Raw genomic sequence first — 21,166 nt, 5'->3', positions numbered from 1 at the left:
ACAGTGTCTTTTATTTATTTAAAGTGCTGTATATGACCCCTGATTAATAAGCAAACACAATCATTTGTCTTAATTCAGCTCTGTGTAATCAGAGTAATTGTGTTCTGCATGCTGTGATCTGTGTGTCTTGGCTGTCGTCTGTGGCGTATGAAGGCATCATTGTGTGCATGGGCAAGACTCTGTGTGCTGCAGCTGGGTCTTACCCATTTATTGTCCACTGGCTCTCACCATACTGTTCTCATGCACCGCTGCTTAGTGGCGTTACCCATAGACCGCTGTCTGATGGGTCCTTCATCACCTCTTATACATAATAAGTCTATCTGAATAAAAAAAAAGACCCTTGACGTAACTATGGTGCCTAACTAAATGCTGCTTGACTAAAAGTCGACATGAAGTCAATATTAACCTTAGAATTGCTCAATATTCCAAAGGAAAAAAATGTAATAACTTGCTCTTTCTCTAAAAAGACTTTCCTTTTTGGCCAGTGTCACTTAGGATGTCCAGGTTATCTTTCTAAATTCCTGCCAGTATTTGCAAATAATGTAATAATTTAAAATGCAGTCATTTGGTAATGTTAGTATAATACAATAAAGATTATGGCAGTGATAGCAGTTAACAAATAAGTTAAGAATTATCATAAATACTTCTATTGGGATACCTTGACCTGTTCTCAAGGGTGAACCTGACCTTAAACAGTCTCAGAATTCACTGCAAACTCTGATACATGTTCCATTCTCATATGAAATGCCTACTTTTTTGTGATCCAAACAGTTCCTGAGATAAAATCAGTTCCTCCCCTACCTTTTTCCCTTAATAACTTGTCAGACACACATTGCATTATAGAAGTCTTTTCATGTTGACTTGACAACTTAACAACTCAACCAAAATATTCGTTTTCAGTAATGTCATGATACCTGTTAGGTTAGTATTAAAATGTAAAATGTTTAATGCAATTTGACAATCCCCCTCACATAATTTCCATGACTTGCACTATAAAAGGGATGAAAGCAGAGCATTGGCTTTGTCTGCCAATGTTTTATATGTGACCTTGTAGTTGTTCCAGATATGAGGTTTCATGAAAACATGAAAACCTGACCTATGGCTCCCCAGGCCATTCCTTATTCCCCTCACGTTGGTTCAGCTGACCCACTCACACACCCCATTATTTCCAGTGAGCGTGTTTGTGTGGGGCGTTAAACTGACTAGCGTTTTGTATGGCTCCTTTTAAGGATCATATAAGCTACAGCACTCCCATTGTCTTCCGCATTGCAGGTGACCGGCTGAGTGCCATACTGAATTCCATTCAGTCTGGGCCTTTCCTCCCAACTCCTTCCATATTTGAGCAAGCTGCCAAACCTCCCTCTTCCCTTGTCCACAGCCCATTTGTGTTTGGACAATCCCTTTCCCAGCAGCCTCAACCGCATCCACAGCTTCCGAGTAAGTCTGTCCGTCTGTAAGGTAGTGGCGGCGCTTGCTTGCACAGGTGCTGCTTGTTCTTGTCTTAAGCGCTTATTTGTTTAGTATCCCATAGGTTGTGTTGAGATCCATTTAGGCTTATTTCCCCTGCTTTGTCCACCCGCTTGCTTGCTGTGTTTAAATTGGTGATTCTTTTCTTTCTCATCTCATTTTAACTTCAGTGGCTGAATAACATTCAAGTTCCTCTTCCATGTAGGATTGTAGCCGTTTCTGTTGTAGCTACTAACAGTGTGTGTTTCATGTCAGATGTTTCTGTTAACTTGATTGCATTTTTTTTGCTTGCTACATGTACAGTGCTTAATTTGATCATTCATTAGCTAAACAGTTACCAAGAGGTCCAGGAATCTGTCCACGCAATCAAAACTTTGCAGTGCTTTACCATTGCATCCCCCAGTGTAATCCACAATCCATAGGTCTTCATAACAAAAATGAATTTGGGTTATTTGGACATTTAAGGAGCAAGTGTCTCAATATTTTCCACAGCCAGAATACTCTGAATCTGCATTTCAGATTCATTACAGTTCTTCACATTTTATTCTCACTCTTCTGCCACCCTCTTTGCACTGGTTGATGCCCAGTCTTGTTCTAGTCTTGTGCCTGCTTCTACCAGTCTCTGTCTCTCTCACAGTGTCTGTCCGTTTACTTGTTGCTTTTTCTCTATTCATATATCTTTCCGAGTACCTAGATGCTCATCTGGCCCTGTTTACACTTAGTGTTAACATCCATCGTGGGTGATCTAACCACCAATTACAGGGCTTGAATGGGGTTGCATATATTTTTGTCAGCCAATTTGGAGCTTGACTAAAATATTGAGCATTCCACTTAAACTTAAAACTTTAAATGTGTATCTGGAATATATATATTTGTGATGCTGCCTTAGAATTAGAACAGTGCGTCTATGGAGGATGCATAATTAAGATGCATACTTTCTAAAATAGCCTTTAAATCAGGAGCACATCTATTACATCTGTTTTGAACATAGCAACTGATACTTAAGTTATACATGTAGTCACAAAATCTTTAACTCTCCCCTTGAAAACGAAGTGGTCACAGACCACTTTGAAACGCATGTAAATACCAGGTGTAAACTGCAATTTCTCAGTTGTCCATTTGAGATTAGATCACCCAAGACGATTGTTAATATCAAGTGTAAACAGGGCAAGAGTCCTTTTTTCCCCTCATACAATCCTTTTTCCACTCTCCATTGTTCATTGGCTCTCACTTTCTTTCTCATTCTCTGATGGTTTTCCTTAGTTCAAGCCTTGTTGTTTACTTTCCTTGCCACTGTTTTCCGCTGTAGATGCTTCATCACGCAGCCTTGCTTCACGTGAGCGTGTGCAAAAAAGCAGTGCGACCGGCCCTGGCACCGCTCTCTCATCTCTTGTTCTCAGACAAAAGGGTGGGTAATGCATGTCTTCTCCTGGGAGCACCCTGGAGACTCACTACAGGGAGGGGTTTCATGTCATCCTCGCTTCCACAGTCCATTTATTTCCCCTCTTAGGCATGGCAACAGAGTATGTAGTGCTTTGGAATATACATGGGGACAGGTTTACAAGCTTGACAAAACATTTCACATGACCTGGGTGCTTTCCATTCGCATCAATATTTATGCATTTGCTACCTTAAAATCTTATGAATACTTTAATTCTTATGTAAATAAATGTTGGTCAGTAAATTGAAATTTAAGGTCATTCTTGGATTTCAGTGGATTCTTGTAGATGTCAATTTAACTTGTATTGTTTTAAATTTTTTATTTTTTAAGTTTCTCTTATGTTGTATATTCTTTTTCCCTTACATTTTCAGGTGCCATTTTTACTGTCTTGTTTTTTTTTTTTTATTCTTAAATATGTGAAAAGGCCTGACAAGTATTTGTGGAGTGCCTCCTGCACAAACGAGTTGCTGAGTTGCACTTTGGTAACTGATGGTGTATTACGATACGCAGGTGACAGGGATAACATGGCCAGTCGGTCTATGTCTCCAGGCAGCAAGCATCGTCAAGAGAGTCGATCCTCCAAAACGGACAGTCACTCTAGCCGATCTGTTGACCAGGTGAAGAGCAAGAACAATGACAGTCTGTCTGCCAGCGAAGCCCTCATTCTCAAATCAGACACCGGCAAACTGCGGTCTGACTCTCACAGCCGCTCCCATTCCCCTAACCACAACACTTTACAAGCCCTGAAAGCTGATGGCCGAACTCCAGGCCTTAGGGCTGAGTCTCCTCACCCTGGCTCCCGTTCCTCCTCACCCAAACAGAAAGCCTTTAATTCGGGCAGATCTAGCCCTTCCAGCAACAGTTCCCCACGTTCATCCTCTCCTCATGATAAGAACCTGCCCTCTAAAGTTAGTCCTTCTTCTAAAGCTCACCTGGACCCTCCACGTGAGAGATCTAAATCTGATTCTTATACGCTAGACCCTGACACTCTTAGAAAGAAGAAAGTTCCTCTCATGGAACCTCTGAGGGGCAGGTCTACGTCTCCAACGCCAAAAATTTCACCCAAAGAGAGCAAAGGAGGAAGCAGCAATGCCAAGAACCCAGCCCCATCTCCTCATGTAGTTCAGGAAAACCTCCACAGTGAAGTGGTGGAGGTGTGTAGGTCCAGCACCTTGCTATCCAACGATGAAGCCAATGATGAGAATGCAGAGTTGCACAATGCTGAAGAGGGCTCCTCCAAGGTCCACTTTAGTATCGGAAAAGCCCCGGTCAAGGAGGAACTTGAAAGTCGTTCTTCACCCAAAGTCAGCCGTAAAACCTCCAGCAAGCATGTGAGACCCAAAAAAGACAAATCAGGGCCACTCTTTAAGGGTGAAAACGTGCGTCCCACTGAACCTGCCAAGCAAGCCATGTCGCCTTCTGTTGCAGAATGTGCCCGTGCTGTTTTTGCTGCCTTCCTGTGGCATGAGGGCATAGTACATGATGCCATGGCATGTTCTTCCTTCCTCAAGTTCAACCCTGAGCTGACCAAAGAACATGCACCCATCCGTAATTCTCTCAGCTGCCAACAGGGTTTTGAGGAGAAGGAGAGCAAACTGAAGAACCGTCACTCTCTGGAGATCTCCTCGGCACTCAACATGTTCAACATATCACCACATGGCCCAGACATTTCCAAGATGGGTAGCATCAACAAGAACAAGGTTCTGTCCATGCTAAAAGAGCCACCCTTGCCCGAGAAGTGCGAGGATGGAAAAAGTGAGGCAGTCTCCTATGAGATGACTAGCCACTCCTCCATGAGGTCTAAGTCCATCTTGCCTCTCACCCTGCAGCACCTAGTTGCCTTCTGGGAGGATATATCCATGGCTACCATAAAAGCGGCTACACAGAATATGATCTTCCCGAGTCCAGGGTCAAGTGCTATCCTTAAAAAGAAGGAAAATGAAAAGGACAGCAAGAAGACCAAGAAAGAGAAGAAGAAGAAGGAGAAAGCGGAGATTCGCCCCAGGGGGAACCTCTTTGGAGAGATGGCGCAGTTAGCTATGGGAGGCCCAGAGAAGGATACCATCTGTGAGCTGTGTGGAGAGTCTCACCCATACCCTGTTACCTACCACATGAGACAGACCCACCCAGGTACAGTTTTTTTCAGAGCAGTTTAAAGGTTATACAGTCCAATAGATGAAGTATATCATCAGTTCTCTGTATTGTGTTCTTTCAGGCTGTGGCCGGTATGCTGGAGGTCAGGGCTATAACAGTATTGGTCACTTTTGTGGAGGCTGGGCTGGTAATTGTGGAGATGGTGGGATTGGAGGAAGCACCTGGTACTTGGTGTGTGATCGTTGTAGAGAGAAGTACCTGAGAGATAAACAAACAGCTGCCAGAGAAAAGGTATACCTGTCATGACCAATGTAGGGAGATGTATAATATTTGTAGATATATCGCATGTCTAAAACGGTGTATAATTCTTTCTTGGGTTCGACCCTGTGGTTCTTGGATCAGGTTAAGCAGTCAAGGAAGAAACCTCTCCAGGTTAAAACCCCACGCTCTCTGCCCACGATGGAGGCCCACCAGGTGATCCGTGCCAATGCACTGTTCCTGCTGTCTCTGAGCAGCGCCGCTGAGCCAAGTCTACTTTGCCATCACCCACCTAAACCCTTCCACACACATCTGCCCAGCCTCAAAGAGGGAGTGTCTGAGGAACTACCCAACAAGATGGGCTGCCTCTATCTGCAAACGCTAGCCCGGTAAATACCTTGTGTTCACCTTGATCACCATCACCATAGGCTGCATTGTTGAAGTAATTCAATGTATGGAATATCTCTTTCTCAATTACCTTTTTGCAGCCAACACACTGAGAACTTTGGGGCCTATCAAGATGACAACCTGTTTCAGGATGAGATGCGTTACCTGCGTTCTACGTCAGTCCCTGCTCCCTACATCTCAGTCACTCCAGATGCCTGCCCCAATGTTTTTGAAGAGCCAGGAAGTAACATGAAGTCCATGCCCCCAAGGTACTCTAACAAGCTTCCCACCTCCCAAAGTACTGTGTTCTATGAACATTTTACATGATGGATATGCTTATGTCTTTATGACTTTTTTTTTTTTTGCTTTGTTCCTTTAGTTTGGAGACAAGTCCAATCACAGACAGTGACACGGCCAAGCGGACAGTATTCCAGCGCTCATATTCAGTGGTTGCCTCGGAGTATGATAAGCAGCACTCAGCCTCCCCAGCACGGGTCAAAGCAATACCGAGACGCAGGGTACACAGCGGGGATGCGGGTAATGTTGTGTCACTTTGTACAACACAGTTACAAATGTCTAATTAATTCAGCTAATTGTTACAATAATGACAGTGCCTGAAGTCTGAGAATCTATTTACATCAGGTATGCTGCCTTTATATTGGACTGGGCTTTAGAGGGAAAAGTAATCAGTTTTCAGTCTTTTAAAGTTATTCTATATATAATTTGCATTAGGCTGGTGCTTTTATCCAATTTTCATTGCATTGTATACATTTTAGTAGTTCTTGTATTCTCTGGGATTTAAACCCATGAACTTGGTGTTGATAGTACCATGTTTTACTGCTTAACCTACAAGAATGTTAAAATGGCTTGTATGCATGATTCATAGCAATATTTACCTTTACCTTTTACCAACGTGTGAGTTCTCGAATCGTCATAGCACAGTTTGGAATCGATTAATTGAAGCTTTAAGCTCAGGAAAATCGATATGTGACCAGAAATGCAAGATGCCACTTTTATATTTATGATGTAAATATTTACGCTGAATTCAAAAAAAACAAAATGTTAGTTTTGTGTTCACTGCTAGAATTGTACTATTGTGATATCTTACAATTCAAAAGTTGAGTTAAACATTTTAAATGTGAGTTAATTTCTGCTGGTCTCCACAGAAGTTGGGTCATCTCTGCTTCGTCACCCTTCTCCCGAGTTGTCTCGACTGATCTCAGCCCATGGCTCTCTCAGCAAGGGTGAAAGGAACTTCCAGTGGCCTGTGCTGGCATTTGTTATCCAGCATCATGATCTAGAGGGTCTGGAGGTGGCTATGAAGCATGCACTCCGCAAATCAGCCTGCAGGGTGTTTGCCATGGAGGTCAGCGATATTCTCTCAGACATTCTCTCTGGCCTTCTGCCTACTTTCATTCCTCTTCTTCTTGTCCCAAATTGTACAGTCATAGACATACATTGTTGAATATGAACTATGAATTAACTGTGGGGTCCCACGATCATGGAAAACCTGAAAATATAAGGGAATTTTAAAACTGTGATTATGTCTGGAAAGGTCATGTAAATTAATAAATACAGAATATGGAACATTCTGTAGTAAATAATACATATAGTAGTGCTGTCAGACGATTAATCGCGATTAATCGCATCCCAAATAAAAGTTTTTGTTTACATAATATATGTGTGTGTACTGTGTATATTTATTATGTATATATAAATACACAAACATGCATGTATTCAGTAGATTTAAGAAAAATGTTATGTTTGTATATTAAATGTATATATTTATATTCAGATAATTTATATTATATATATATATAAATACAAGTAAGTACATGTAATTATTTTCAATATATATACTGTATGTGTGTGTATTTATTTATATATACATAATAAATATACACAGTACACACACACATATTATGTAAATAAAAACTTTTATTTTGGATGCGATTAATCGCGATTAATCATTTGACAGCACTAAAATATAGTAAATAAGATTTAGTGAAAGGACATTTTTTTTAGATTCTAGCTGTTTTTCATTAAATGTCTTTACAGTGCCTGCATTCATAAAAAATTGTGTATTAAAATCCTTATCCAGTTATCACAATTGACTAGAAAAGTAATGGAAATTTAGTCGGCAGTTCTGGGAACTCTTAACAAACCTTTTGTTTTGCGTTTCCTTCTCAGGCTTTTAATTGGCTGCTGTGTAACGTTACCCAAACCACCTCCCTCCATGATATCCTGTGGCACTTTGTGGCGTCTCTGACTCCGTCTCCCTTTGAGGCGGAAGAAGGGGAGGATGAAGAGAACAAAGGGAACAAGGAGAACCTCGAGCAGGTGTGGCCTTACGACCACATGGCTAATGGTTTATTAATAAGTCACTATTCACTTGAGATGAACAAAGGTTTTTCTGACATGGGACGTGTTCCCTCTTTTCTTGCAGGAGAAGGATTTAGGTGTCTGTGAGCACCCCCTGTCTGACATTCTCATCGCAGGAGAGGCGGCTCACCCGCTGCCCCACACCTTCCACCGTCTGCTCCAGACCATCTCTGACCTCATGATGTCACTTCCCAGTGGAAGCTCACTTCAGCAGATGGCCCTGAGGTATCTTCTGTCTGTTCACAGAGACACCTTTAGCAATCAGAACATCTTAGTAACCACACACTGCAATTGTAACAACCCATAACACCTTAGCAGCCACATAGCAATATGCTAAATAACACCCAGAACACTTTAGTAACCACATAATAACACCCTAGCAACAGCATAGGTACGTGGTGATGGAAAAATTTGCACATGCAAGCTCAACCTACATTGTCTTCATAAATTTACAAATCTAGTATTTGTTTGGCGGTTTCACTAGGTGTTGGAGTCTTAAATTCAAACAATCAGATCATCAGTTCCTGCACCAGAGTAACGTGTTTCACCACATCAACAACATCCTGTCCAAATCAGATGATGGGGACAGTGAGGAGAGTTTTAACATCAGCGTACAGTCGGGATACGAAGCGATTAGTCAGGTGGGAAACTTTTCATTAACTTCATCTGTGTTGATTGAATACAAAGACTTTCTTTCCTGTTGCATTTACATTTATGCATTTGGCAGAAGCTTTTATTTAAATTGGCCTACATTGCAATGAAGGTATACATTTTACATGTATTGCAGGAACTTTGTGTAGTGACCTGTCTGAAAGATCTGACCAGCGTGGTGGACATTAAAACGTCCAGCCGACCAGCCATGATCGGCAGCCTGACTGATGGCTCCACTGAGACGTTCTGGGAGTCTGGAGATGAAGATAAGAACAAAACAAAGAGCATCACTATCAGCTGTGTCAAAGGCATCAATGCCTCGTATGTCTCTGTCCATGTCGACAACTCTCGTGACATTGGAGTGAGTTCGCGAACTATTGTTCTCTGTTTTTCTGTCCGTTCTTAGTCAGTCAGTATATTAATACCAGTCTCTGTGTTGGCCAACTGTTAAGTCTGTATACATTTTATGAAGTGTTCAAAGTGCATAAGGCCTATATAACCTTCAAACATTCAGATATGACTTTTTTTCTTTTGACAATTTTCTATTTTGAATGGATAATTTGTCATATTTTTGTATTTATAAACAGTTAGTGATTAATATAACCTGTGCTTTGTGTTCTGTCAGAATAAAGTCACATCAATGATATTCCTTTGTGGGAAGGCTGTGGAAGATCTCTGCAGAATCAAACAGGTGTGACTTAAATGATAGAGTGAATGTTTTTACAATTTGGTAAATGACAGAAAAATATGACATTAATTCAGTTTGAAAAAGGCAGTAAACTCATAGTCCTGAGGCCCAAGAGCTACTAGGCAACAGCCAAAATGCTTATCAAAGCATGTCTGCATGGAAATCACCAAATCAGTCTGGGGTCCCTTAAGGCCTCCAGGGTCGTTTCACTGAATGGACTTTTTGTTGTCTCAGATTGACTTAGACTCAAGGCACATGGGCTGGGTGACCAGCGAGTTGCCTGGAGGAGACCATCATGTGATCAAGATAGAACTTAAGGGTCCTGAGAACACACTTCGGGTACGGCAGGTCAAAGTGCTTGGCTGGAAGGAGGGCAAGAGCATCAAGATTGCTGGGCATATATCAGCCAGTGTAGCTCAGCAGAAGAACTGTGAGGCTGAGACGCTGCGTGTCTTCCGCCTCATTACATCACAGGTAAGCACAAAGGCATGAACCGCAGTAAGGTTGCATCATCAGTGTCAGTACCACTGTACATCAAACGCTGCAGTGCAAAACACTTGTTCACAGGTATTGTTTAAGGAAAGGAAAAAGTCATTTTTATGTGTTTGTGTAGGTATTTGGAAAACTAATTTGTGGGGATGCAGAACCAACACCAGAACAAGAAGAGAAGAACCTGCTCTCCTCACCTGAGGGTGAAGACAAGGTCACTACCAGAATCTGTTGTGTTTGATGGCTCGTTACAACCATTGCTCAATGCCATATCAAGCACTGAAGCATAAGATGAAGCTGTTCAATTATGTTACTAATGTTTTGTCTTCAGGCTCCATCTGATGCAGACTTGAAGGAGCACATGGTTGGCATTATTTTCAGCAGGAGCAAACTGACCAACCTTCAGAAACAGGTAACACCATCGAAACTGCGCTCAGCTCTCTATTAAATCAAGCGAGCTGCCTAAAAATCCATCCAAGATGGCAGAAGAAGTGATAGAAGGGTTGATTATAAATGTACCAATACATTTCCAAAAAAAACAGCAAAAATAGTTCAGTCTTAGTAAAACTGAATTTGTGCTTTATTAGATTATTATTTTCCATGGTAAAACGAATGAATACTGAATTAATGTATGAATACACAAAATGCATGATCACCAGTAGGTTTGGAAAAAAAGCATAGCAAGGTTTCTAGGGCTAATTATAATATTTTATAACAATTATAAAATGATTGTTTAGGACATAAATATTCATAACCAACCATTATACAGAAATAATGTTTAAAGGTTAACACTTTGGTAATTCTTACCTCAAGCTCATATTTTTTATTATAACACATCATATTTAAACTGACAGTCACACTTGGTCTATTCACCAAAGTTCAATTATTTCAATGCAACCTCAAATTGGATAAAAAAATTCTGCATATGCTTATGGTTAGAACTCCACGTTGTTTGTTTTGGAGGTAGTGAAAAGGCAATTTAACACCAATCCGCTAATAAATCAATTCGCTTTTTCAATTCGTAGATGATTTCGGAGAGGCTAGAAATAGCAAGCTAGCTTTGAAAGCATAAGATCCCACCCTCCCTGCAAATCACTCTCCAAAGCCACGCCTCCTCCAAAACACATGAACGTGCACAGGCGCACCAGAGGCTAACCAGTGACATGACGAGAGATGGTGTTGGTGGAGGGTTGAATGCAAACCTGTCAGATTACCTCATGTTGCATTCACCATTGAGAAAACTTTACAATACAAAGTGCATAATATTACAATAATAACGCCTTCCATTCTCGCTCGGTCTGCAATAGTGTAATGGAATGTGGACCGAGGGATACGATTGGATGAACCTTTTATGGTCCTACGCCTTCCACAGACGATATAAATACATTTATACCACTTAACTTAGTGATTGCTATCATGATGTGAAGAGACTTTCAACCAGCATAACAAAAAATGTTTTTGAACCAAATCATACCCTGCCTATAAAGGGATAGTTCACCCAAAAATGAAAATTTGATGTTTATCTGCTTACCCCCCAGGGCATCCAAGATGTAGGTGACTTTGTTTCTTCAGTAGAACACAAACGAAGATTTTTAAGTCAAACCATTGCAGTCTGTCAGTCTTATAATGCAAGTGGATGGGAATCACGGCTTTGAGAGTCAAAAAACATACACAAACAAAACCAAATGAAACCCTGCGGCTCGTGACGATACATTGATGTGTAAAGACACGAAACGATCGGTCTGTGCAAGAAACTGAACAGTATTTATATCGTTTTTTACCTCTGATTCACCGCAATGTCCGAACTGTCCAGAGCACATCCTGAGCGCGTTCAACAGCTGGCGCCTGCCGTGTCTTCTTTCTTCTTCTTGCTTTACGGCAGATCGCAGGCTTATAAGTGCATTACCGCCACCTATCTCTCAAATGGACCATTGACACTCCTAATTGAGATTGTAGATAGTGTCAATGGTTCACTTGAGAGATAGGTGGCGGGTCCAAGCCCCTTTAGGAATACTCAATTCAGAATCTCAACAGCTGTTTTTGAGCATTGTTTATTTATAGCACATATTTAAGCTAAGATTTAAAGAAAAATGTGAACACTACAGAATCTGGGCTCACGGCGTCCCGACGTCATAAAAAATGAATCACTGTCAGAACTCCTGATATTTCTCTATGGAGATAAAGGTTAGGATTATGATTTTTAGTAGTGTTACATCACACCATGAGTCTATATAAGCATCGTTTGCTGCTTTTGGGATCTGGTAGAGCATTTGGAGTCAGAAACAGTGACACATGACATCAGACTTAAGCGTATTGTGAGTCCAGTCTCCTGTGCTTTTCGTGTGAGGAAGGATATTTGTAGAGCGTTCTACATCCATTACTTATGAGGTTCCATTTCAGGCAGTAGACAGCCAGCCATTTCCTGTTCCCAAGTCTCTATAAATTGCCTCTCTTAAAATGCCAGTTACTCCACACCTCACTGTTTGCCTCCTCAGGTATGTGCTCATATCGTTCAGGCCATCCGTATGGAGGCCACACGAGTGCGGGAGGAATGGGAGCACGCCATTTCCAGCAAGGAGAACGCAAACTCTCAGCCCAGTGACGACGACGCCTCCTCTGATGCTTACTGCTTTGAGCTGTTGTCTATGGTGCTGGCCTTGAGTGGATCTAACGTTGGGCGGCAGTACCTAGCCCAGCAGCTCACCCTACTGCAGGACCTCTTCTCCCTCCTTCACACCGCCTCGCCACGCGTCCAGAGACAGGTTTGTGAATGCATCATGAACTGCTAGTCTTGAACTTGACTTTCTAGAATCAGGATCTGGAAAGCAGCACTGTTCTTGCCACGCAGGTGACGTCACTGCTCAGACGCGTTCTTCCTGAGGTCACTCCCATGCGCTTGGCCAGCGTCATCGGCGTAAAGGCTCTACCACCAGCAGACATCAGTGACATCATCCACTCCACCGAGAAGAGCGACTGGACCAAGCTGGGCATTTTAGATATGTTTCTGGGCTGCATCGCAAAGGCCCTCACTGTGCAGCTCAAGGCGAAGGGCACCACTATAGTTGGCACAGCTGGCATGGCTGCAGGCAAAGGAGTCACTACAGTCACCCTACCCATGATCTTCAACTCAAGGTCAGCTTGCTTGCATTGTGCCATTGTTAGATTTCAGTTGAAAATGACACGGCCCTGCATCATATTTGCTGAATGAAATCCAATACTTGTTTCTTCGTAATTTAGGGGTGTTGATTCCAAAAATAGTGCCTTTTTTTGCTCTTGCACATCACACATTTTCGCAAAATGTGCATTTCGTTTAATAAAAGTTTAATAAAGCTTTCAATTTTTTCTGAACATTAGAATGTGTCCTGTTTAATTAAATTTTTTTTTTTTGAGAGAGAAAATAATGACTCATACATTTTTATGATGCAAATCACTGTTTTAAGATGCAGGGCTGAGTTATTTAAAACGCAGGGTCTGAAATTAACTTTTTAGGAATATATATTTAACTTTCTGTTGATCTTTTTGTCTGTTTGTGCAGCTACATACGGCGTGGAATAAGTCACTGGTGGATGAAGGGCTCCACTCCTCCTCAGATCGCTGAGATTATCATTAAACTTGTCAAAGACATGGCTGCTGTGAGTAATGATGGCTCATCTAATCATAAACACCATTTTTGTCTTAATAATATGCAGCGGATTTGCTGTTCAGCTTCATGTTTGTGAATGAAATTATGTATAATCTTGCACTGTGTAACTTGATCTCCTGCAGATGTGTTTTAATGAATTTACAGAAATGGTCCTCTATCATTTAAGTGTCTTTTTACCCCAGGGCCACCTCTCGGATGCCTGGTCCAGGGTGACTAAGAATGCTATTGCTGAGACCATTATTGCGCTCACTAAGATGGAAGAGGAGCATCGCTGTCCAGTGCGCTGCATCGCCACCACTCGGGTACGATTTAGTGCATTCACTTCATCTGTCACAAATGAACATTTGCCAACTAGGGTCAGTATTACTCAGGATCCTTCAGCTGGACGGATCAGGGGTGACTGGTGGGTGGAGTTTACCACCATGTGATCTTATACAAGTCAGCAGCAGAATGAAATGCAATATCACTTGATTACTTTTAGGCTCCCACAGTCATGGAATCCTGGAAATGTGTAAATCTTGAATTTAAATTTCAAATTGTTCTGCTTCCTCTCGTTAGCTATGGCTCGCATTGGCCTCTCTGTGTGTTCTGGATCAGGACCACGTGGACCGACTGTCTTCAGGACGCTGGATGGGCAAAGACGGGCAGCAGAAGCAGATGGTACGGCACATTGGGTCTAATAGCTACAAAGCACAATCAGTGCAAAGGTACATTAAGTAATTCTGCCGAGAATGAGCTCTTTACCTCTTCGCGCTGACTTTTAATTTGCAGCCCATGTGTGATAACCATGACGACGGAGAGACGGCAGCCATTATTCTGTGTAATGCTTGTGGAAACCTGTGCACTGACTGCGACCGCTTCCTCCATCTCCACCGCCGCACACGGACCCACCAGAGACAGGTGAACCTGAATGCCCAAACATATCGAATCATCTAATTACTGTCTGGTTGTCCATATGACATCCTGTTAAAAATACACACAGGGGACAGAGTTTTAACGTATTAAATGCTGCTTTAAAAAAATATATGGTATCAAGAGTATTACGGTATATCATAATAATAGTTATATAAGAAAAAATATATATTTGGTTTTATGGTTCTACATTTATATGTTTTGTGCTTCTATAAAAGTACTGTAAGGATTTTTTATGAAATTACTATGAGAAATAATTATGTGGCGTTTGAATTAGAAAAAGGATCATTTTAAGTTTCTCATAACACATTCCATGGTATGTGCAGGTCTTTAAGGAGGAGGAAGAGGCCATTAAGGTGGACCTACATGAAGGCTGTGGTAGAACCAAACTCTTTTGGCTCATGGCATTGGCCGATTCAAAGACCATGAAGGCCATGGTGGAGTTCCGCGAGCACACAGGTGACTTCCTCATTTCATAATAGTGTTTCATTATTTAGAGAGAAGAGAAGAGGGGCAAGTGGGAATGTTGCAAATGAGACTCAAACTTTGTCCATATAAACACTGCTGTGTTCATTTTCATTAAGACAGTATTTGCCCTCTACATTTTTAAATGTAATTTTCTTAGAGCTTTATTTTTCAAAACCTTAAAAAATTAGAGCATAGCACTAGCAACAACAAGATCATTGGTTCTGTTTCCAGGGAAAGCAAGAACTGATCAAATTGTGTACCTTAAATCCAATGCAAGTCATCAAATGCATAAATGTAAAAGTAAATTTAATTCTAAGTCAGAACAGTTATGCCTGTTACCTATAAAATCAAAAATGTATATACAAAATTAGCTGCAAGTAATGTGCAAGATATCAAAGCACAATACATTTTCTGCAATATTTTAATATATATTATATTTCACATCTCTTACCGTAGATTTTTAAATATTGACTTTAAGGTTTTTGGAAGTGTTTTCTTCATATTCAGAGTTTTCATTGATTTTTTATTTATTTATTGGTTTATTTATTATTAATCCCTTTATATTACCTACACCATCAACAAAACTTAACCTGTGAGACTGTAAAAACAGCTACAGATCTGACAGCTACAGGTCACTACAGTGTCTACAGAAGCACTACATAAGCCTGGAACAGAATATTATGAAATATGATAAATGTTAGATAACAGATAAAAAAAAACTTTTCTTTTGCCCCCACAATTTAAATACCTGCGGCATTTTTGTCACTATTGGTGGCATTTGTGCCCTGAGCCCTGCGTAATTTTTCTAGGCCACAGCTGTGACATGTCCTATTTTCAGTATTCTTCTTTATTTGACTAGTGCCTAGTTATAGCTAAAATGGCATTATTGTACTGTCCTTCAGGTAAACCAGCATCCAGCAGTTCAGACGTCTGCCGCTTCTGTGGCACCAGGAACGGCACAGAGCTGTCTGCAGTAGGAAGTGTATGTTCAGACCAAGACTGTCAGGTATTCACTCAAAATGTCACTTTTTTGGCAAAAATGATATGCTTTTTTACACTGTTAAATGTTTTACTGGAATTCAGTGATCTCACTAGCATACTGGTGTATTTTAATTCTTGCGTAGGAGTACGCAAAACTGGCCTGCAGTAAGACTCATCCGTGCGGTCACCCGTGTGGAGGGGTCAAAAATGAAGAGCTGTGTCTTCCCTGTTTACATGGTTGTGACAAAACCGCAGCCTGTCTGAAACAGGATGCTGACGATATGTGTATGATTTGCTTCACTGAGGCTCTGTCTGCTGCTCCAGCAATCCAGGTACAGCAGAATACTGTCACTGCGTGTGATGGCATAAAGAGGATATAGAATTACATGCAGGAGATTAGCATGTAACTGTCTGTCCTGGTTTATTTGCAGCTGGACTGCAGTCATGTGTTTCATCTTCAGTGCACAAGAAGGGTTCTGGAGAACCGCTGGCTTGGGCCCAGGATAACCTTCGGGTTCATGTCTTGCCCTATTTGCAAGGTAAATAAGCTAGTCTGGACTCACTTTGAGTTAAAGGTCGGGCTGAATGATTAATCAGAATAAAATCTAAATCACACTATTGCTTAGTGTGATTATCTAATTGCAAAGATTGTATTTTATTTAGACGTGCTGAGTCGAAGTGAAGGACAGCACTGTGTTCATTTACACGTGAGCAGCTCATAATCCAGTGTTTTCAGAGTCTCAGGGCAAGCTAAATGCTAAATGACTAAATGTAAATGTAAATGTAAGCTCAGTTCACAGTAAATAAAAAAATGTATTTGGGAACGCAACATGCAAGCTACAAGGGCTCACTCCACCAAATAAAAGCTTGATGGTTTAATGTTTGAAAATCAAGTAATTAATACATAAATATTGGTATTGTAATTTCACAGTTGTACAGTAAATTGGGCACAGTTGATTTTTACTTGATGAAATAATAGTAGAACAGTAGTAATTGTTCTTAGTTTGTTTCATATTATAACTTAATAATAATTATTATAATCATAATAAAATAATAATAGCAAATATAATAATTAATATTTTATATTTATATAATCACAAAATATTTAGGGATGCAAAAATTGCATTTTCGTTTCTTGGCCGAAAGAGGAAAAATGGCCGAAAAAATGAGCCGAAAATATATGCCACACCGCACCGCCTAGCAGTGTTCAGCGCCCAGGTTTCACTCTCCATCTAGCTGAACACTCTATGAATGTGCGTTCTGTTGAGTTGCTCATGACCCATATAAATGTTCCACTCGTGTACCGCTCATGATCTTTGGAAAGTCTGCTCAAATAACGTGCCGACAGGAAATTTCGATGTAGTATACTTGTTCCTGTTTGCAATAGTGCTACTGTGCTGTAACATGGTGTAGTACAGCTGTACTGGGCAACGCTGGTAAAATGACGCTACCCTCTCGTGACTAGTGTTAATTTTGTCAGCTATTTTTAATTTAGTCTTAGTCCTGTGTCAAATGTAACTTTTAGTTTTTATCATATTTAGTCAACTTGTCCTTTTTGTGTTTTAGTCAAGTTTTAGTCGACTAGTTGTTTGAGAATTTTAGTCAATGGAATTCTAATTTTAGTCAATGGAAACGTACACATTTTTGTCATATTTTCGTCTTACTGTATAATGGTTAAAATTATGAATTATTATTTTTTTTTTGCTCAATTCGATAAATTATTAAAAAGCATTTTCTATTTAAAAAAAACAAAAAACAACAAACTTGAAAACAAAAACAAAATTTTAATCGCAATTTCAAAAATACAAAAAAGACCGCAAAAATCACAATTTTTCAATTGTGCAGCCCTAGTTAATGGAATAATTCAGCTAGAAAGTGAAAATTCTGTCATTTATTCATCGTGTTCCAAACCTAAATGTGACTGACTTTCTTCCATAAAAGACGAAGTTTTGAAGTATGTTTGAGTGACTAAATGATGACAGAATTTAAATTTTTGGTGAATAATTCTGCTCCAAGTCTGCATGTAACTCACCCCATCTAGCTCTAATTGTAAACGTTAAATCCATGCATAAGTTTGTTTTTTATTTTATTTAAATTATTTGTTTGTTTATTTTTTTACCTTTATTAATCACAAAGATATTCCAGTGGAACGACAGTCTTCTCTCTGGTCACATACTGTATGTCAGACATCTCCAGTCATTTAGTCCTCAATCATTTATACTTCTCTGTTCTTCATGAACCAAAGCCAGTCTAAACTCTTCCTTCATTCCTCTAACTAGATGCTGCTCATGATATCTAACAGGTGATGTACCTGCCATTTGATGTGTGTCTTTCTTGTTTTGCGTTTTAATTTTAGAACAAAATAAACCACTCTGTCCTAAAAGATCTGCTCGAGCCCATCAAAGAGCTGTATGAGGACGTGAGGAGGAAGGCTTTAATGAGACTGGAGTATGAAGGACTGCACAAGAGTGAAGCCATCACAATGTCTGGAGCTCGATTCTACAACAACCCCGCTGGATTTGCCATGAACAGATATGCTTACTACGTCTGCTTCAAGTGCAAAAAGGTTCGATCTTTTGTTTTGTGTAGTGTTCACAAGCCTCCAGTGGAACACAGAAGCAGTGGTTTTAAACAATCCTCCTTTTATATTATGGCCGAGGAAGCTTTCAGAAAGAGAACAATTGGGTTTGACTGAACTGCCCCTTTAAGGATGTCTCTGTTTACTATGAATAGAATGGAAAAACATGGTTGACAAAAAAGATTGAACGCAGCTCACTCCTGTAGAGCAAGAGCTATTTGCTTGGCATGTCGGCATTAAATGAGATTTAGAAGAACATTCAGATGACAAACTGCCATAATGAAGCCATTTCTCCAGCTGTTGTGCTAACAGTGTGACTTCTGACTCATCCAGGCCTATTTTGGGGGAGAAGCTCGCTGTGATGCCGAGGCAGGACAAGGCGACGATTATGATCCCCGTGAGCTCATCTGTGGTGCGTGCTCAGATGTGTCCAGAGCACAGGTCAGTGGGACAATAGTGTGTTTGGGGGAACATGGGGAAAAAAAAAAACTTGGGAAAACAAGGCACATTTCATGTGCTTGCATGTTCTGTTTTTAACACAATAGAGACTAAACACCCAGAAACCCAGTTTTGTTGTCCCAAAGTCAGTGGCTTTTTAAATTAGTTTATGGTTCAATGCCTAAAAAAGCTCGATATTTTCAAGTTCTACACCATAAAATACATCAGTAATAACCCACACAATTTTTTATTTTTTTTAAGCTTTTATGTTTCTTGTAAAAGGCGGTTTCTAACAAGTGCCTAAATGCCACTCCAGAAGTCGTCAAGGTATATTAAACCATCACACTGAATAGGAAAACTTTAGCTTTTTACTTCTGGCGATTGTAGTTAGGCTTCAAAAGTTCATTTGTGAAGATCATCACAGAACTTATTTTGTGCACTAATCCAAAAGACAATGGAAAAATCCTATTTGCTTTTTGTTGAGAAAACCAGTGTGATGCGAACTTCCGGGTTGACCTACAAAAAAAACAAATAATAATAATGTTCTCCCTGCAGCTCTCTATAGAGTGGGGAAACTATGATGTCACTTTGTAGGCGGATCGGGTGTTAGCATGACACTGGTTCCCTCACAAAAAGCCTATAGGATTTTTCCATAGGCTTTTGGATTATGGACAAAAATAAGCTCTGTGTTCAACCATAGTTCATGAAACTTGCACGTTTTGTCCATCAAGATAATCTTCACAAAATAATATAACTTTGATGAATTTTGAAGCCTAAATAAAAGCGCCAGAACTTAAAAACTAAACTTAGGCTATAAACGAACTACAGCACCACGGTCGCTCGCCTTCAGCGTCACCACCACCACCACGCTTCCCACAACTTTTTCAAACTTATTTTTAACGTGTTCAGTGAAAAGGATTAACTCTGTATATGAATTTTAATCCACGCTACACAAACCTTTTCATATAAACCGGAATAAATCCAAAACTAGAGCCAAACTAAAACTGAAATGAGACATTAATAATAAATAGTATAGTGAATAAATGAAATAATCATGACTAAAAGACATATGAAAGCACGTATTTCTGTACATTTTGAAATAAGGTGCATTAAAAGTCAATAAATCCTTGATCAATATGAATATTTTAATTAAAAACGTGTCTCCACATACTATTCAATAAAATTCTAGTGTATTTAATCTATTAAATAACAGCAGAGTGAGCGAGTTTTTGGATATGGTAAGGTTAAACTTATTTTAGTAAATAAAGTACCACATTTCAGCTATCATTTTGTTAGGATGGCTACAAAATGTTATTTTATCCTTGCTTCTAGGAAATCCTCATATGCTTTCTAACGGGGCTGTAAACATTTAAATTTAACGTGGCTTTAAGCACTATGCATCGTTAAAGTTTCACTTTCCCCGTCACTAAACCGGTAAATGTGGTGTTTACATGGAATAATCGTAATACGAGTTTGCCTTATGGTACGAACCCAGAGTCTCCGCATCAGTAGGAAAGCGATAAAACGAGCATCTTTCATCCGAAGACTTGTGTTGCATTTCGGGGCAAAACAAAAAAACATTGTCAACCAACAATATAAAATGCGGGAAACTATTAATTGGTTATTCTACAATTAATTGTATTACAAATACAAATATACTACGACTGGAAAATACTGTAAACTGATAAACTGTTCGGCGTAATGACGTTTAATGTCTCCGACAGCCCGGAAGTGCTAAAATGCTAACTCGCTTCCGGGTTTTTGCCTACAAAGTGACATCATAGTTCCACCACTCTATTATACTTCAGCCTGTGATTGTTATTGTATTTCATATTAACCATATGCTTTCTAACGGGGCTGTAAACATTTAAATTTAACGTGGCTTTAAGCACTATGCATCGTTAAAGTTTCACTTTCCCCGTCACTAAACCGGTAAATGTGGTGTTTACATGGAATAATCGTAATACGAGTTTGCCTTATGGTACGAACCCAGAGTCTCCGCATCAGTAGGAAAGCGATAAAACGAGCATCTTCCACCTGAAGACGTGTTGCATTTCGGGGCAAAAAAAAACAAAAACATCGTCGACCAACAATATAAAATGCGGGAAAATATTAATTGGTTATTCTACAATTAATTGTATTACAAATTATACTACGACTGGAAAATACTGTAAATTGATCAACTGTTCGGCGTGATGACGTTATATGTCTCCGACAGCGTCTGTAGTCACATTTAGCAACTTGTTAGCAACCGTCTTTTTTAAGAAACGTAACAGTTTAAAAAAATCA

General features: G+C 40.1%; 1 protein-coding gene across 9 annotated transcripts in view; it reads left to right on the top strand.

Annotated features, from left to right (window-relative positions):
* LOC107670894 (E3 ubiquitin-protein ligase MYCBP2) overlaps positions 1–21,166 on the top strand; it is a 71,049-nt gene that overhangs the window by 46,505 nt on the left and 3,378 nt on the right. For 6 of the 9 annotated variants that reach the window (XM_016463702.1, XM_016463696.1, XM_016463698.1 and 3 more), the window contains 28 exons: positions 1,273–1,437; positions 2,777–2,875; positions 3,419–5,038; positions 5,124–5,293; positions 5,405–5,649; positions 5,749–5,916; positions 6,027–6,184; positions 6,814–7,013; positions 7,838–7,987; positions 8,094–8,254; positions 8,514–8,670; positions 8,817–9,041; positions 9,306–9,371; positions 9,603–9,842; positions 9,982–10,071; positions 10,189–10,269; positions 12,353–12,619; positions 12,706–12,989; positions 13,393–13,489; positions 13,683–13,802; positions 14,059–14,160; positions 14,272–14,400; positions 14,739–14,871; positions 15,783–15,886; positions 16,005–16,193; positions 16,293–16,400; positions 18,218–18,427; positions 18,773–18,880. In XM_016463702.1, the coding sequence (XP_016319188.1) occupies positions 1,273–1,437; positions 2,777–2,875; positions 3,419–5,038; positions 5,124–5,293; positions 5,405–5,649; positions 5,749–5,916; positions 6,027–6,184; positions 6,814–7,013; positions 7,838–7,987; positions 8,094–8,254; positions 8,514–8,670; positions 8,817–9,041; positions 9,306–9,371; positions 9,603–9,842; positions 9,982–10,071; positions 10,189–10,269; positions 12,353–12,619; positions 12,706–12,989; positions 13,393–13,489; positions 13,683–13,802; positions 14,059–14,160; positions 14,272–14,400; positions 14,739–14,871; positions 15,783–15,886; positions 16,005–16,193; positions 16,293–16,400; positions 18,218–18,427; positions 18,773–18,880 (5,846 nt within the window). The remainder of the gene's footprint in view (positions 1–1,272; positions 1,438–2,776; positions 2,876–3,418; positions 5,039–5,123; positions 5,294–5,404; positions 5,650–5,748; positions 5,917–6,026; positions 6,185–6,813; positions 7,014–7,837; positions 7,988–8,093; positions 8,255–8,513; positions 8,671–8,816; positions 9,042–9,305; positions 9,372–9,602; positions 9,843–9,981; positions 10,072–10,188; positions 10,270–12,352; positions 12,620–12,705; positions 12,990–13,392; positions 13,490–13,682; positions 13,803–14,058; positions 14,161–14,271; positions 14,401–14,738; positions 14,872–15,782; positions 15,887–16,004; positions 16,194–16,292; positions 16,401–18,217; positions 18,428–18,772; positions 18,881–21,166) is intronic. The other 3 variants (XM_016463695.1, XM_016463701.1, XM_016463697.1) reach the window with 3 other exon arrangements.

This window comes from Sinocyclocheilus anshuiensis, unplaced genomic scaffold (genome assembly GCF_001515605.1).
Source record: "Sinocyclocheilus anshuiensis isolate Anshui unplaced genomic scaffold, SAMN03320099.WGS_v1.1 scaffold1366, whole genome shotgun sequence".
Lineage (NCBI taxonomy): Eukaryota > Metazoa > Chordata > Actinopteri > Cypriniformes > Cyprinidae > Sinocyclocheilus > Sinocyclocheilus anshuiensis.
This window is presented reverse-complemented; position numbering and strand designations above follow the sequence as displayed.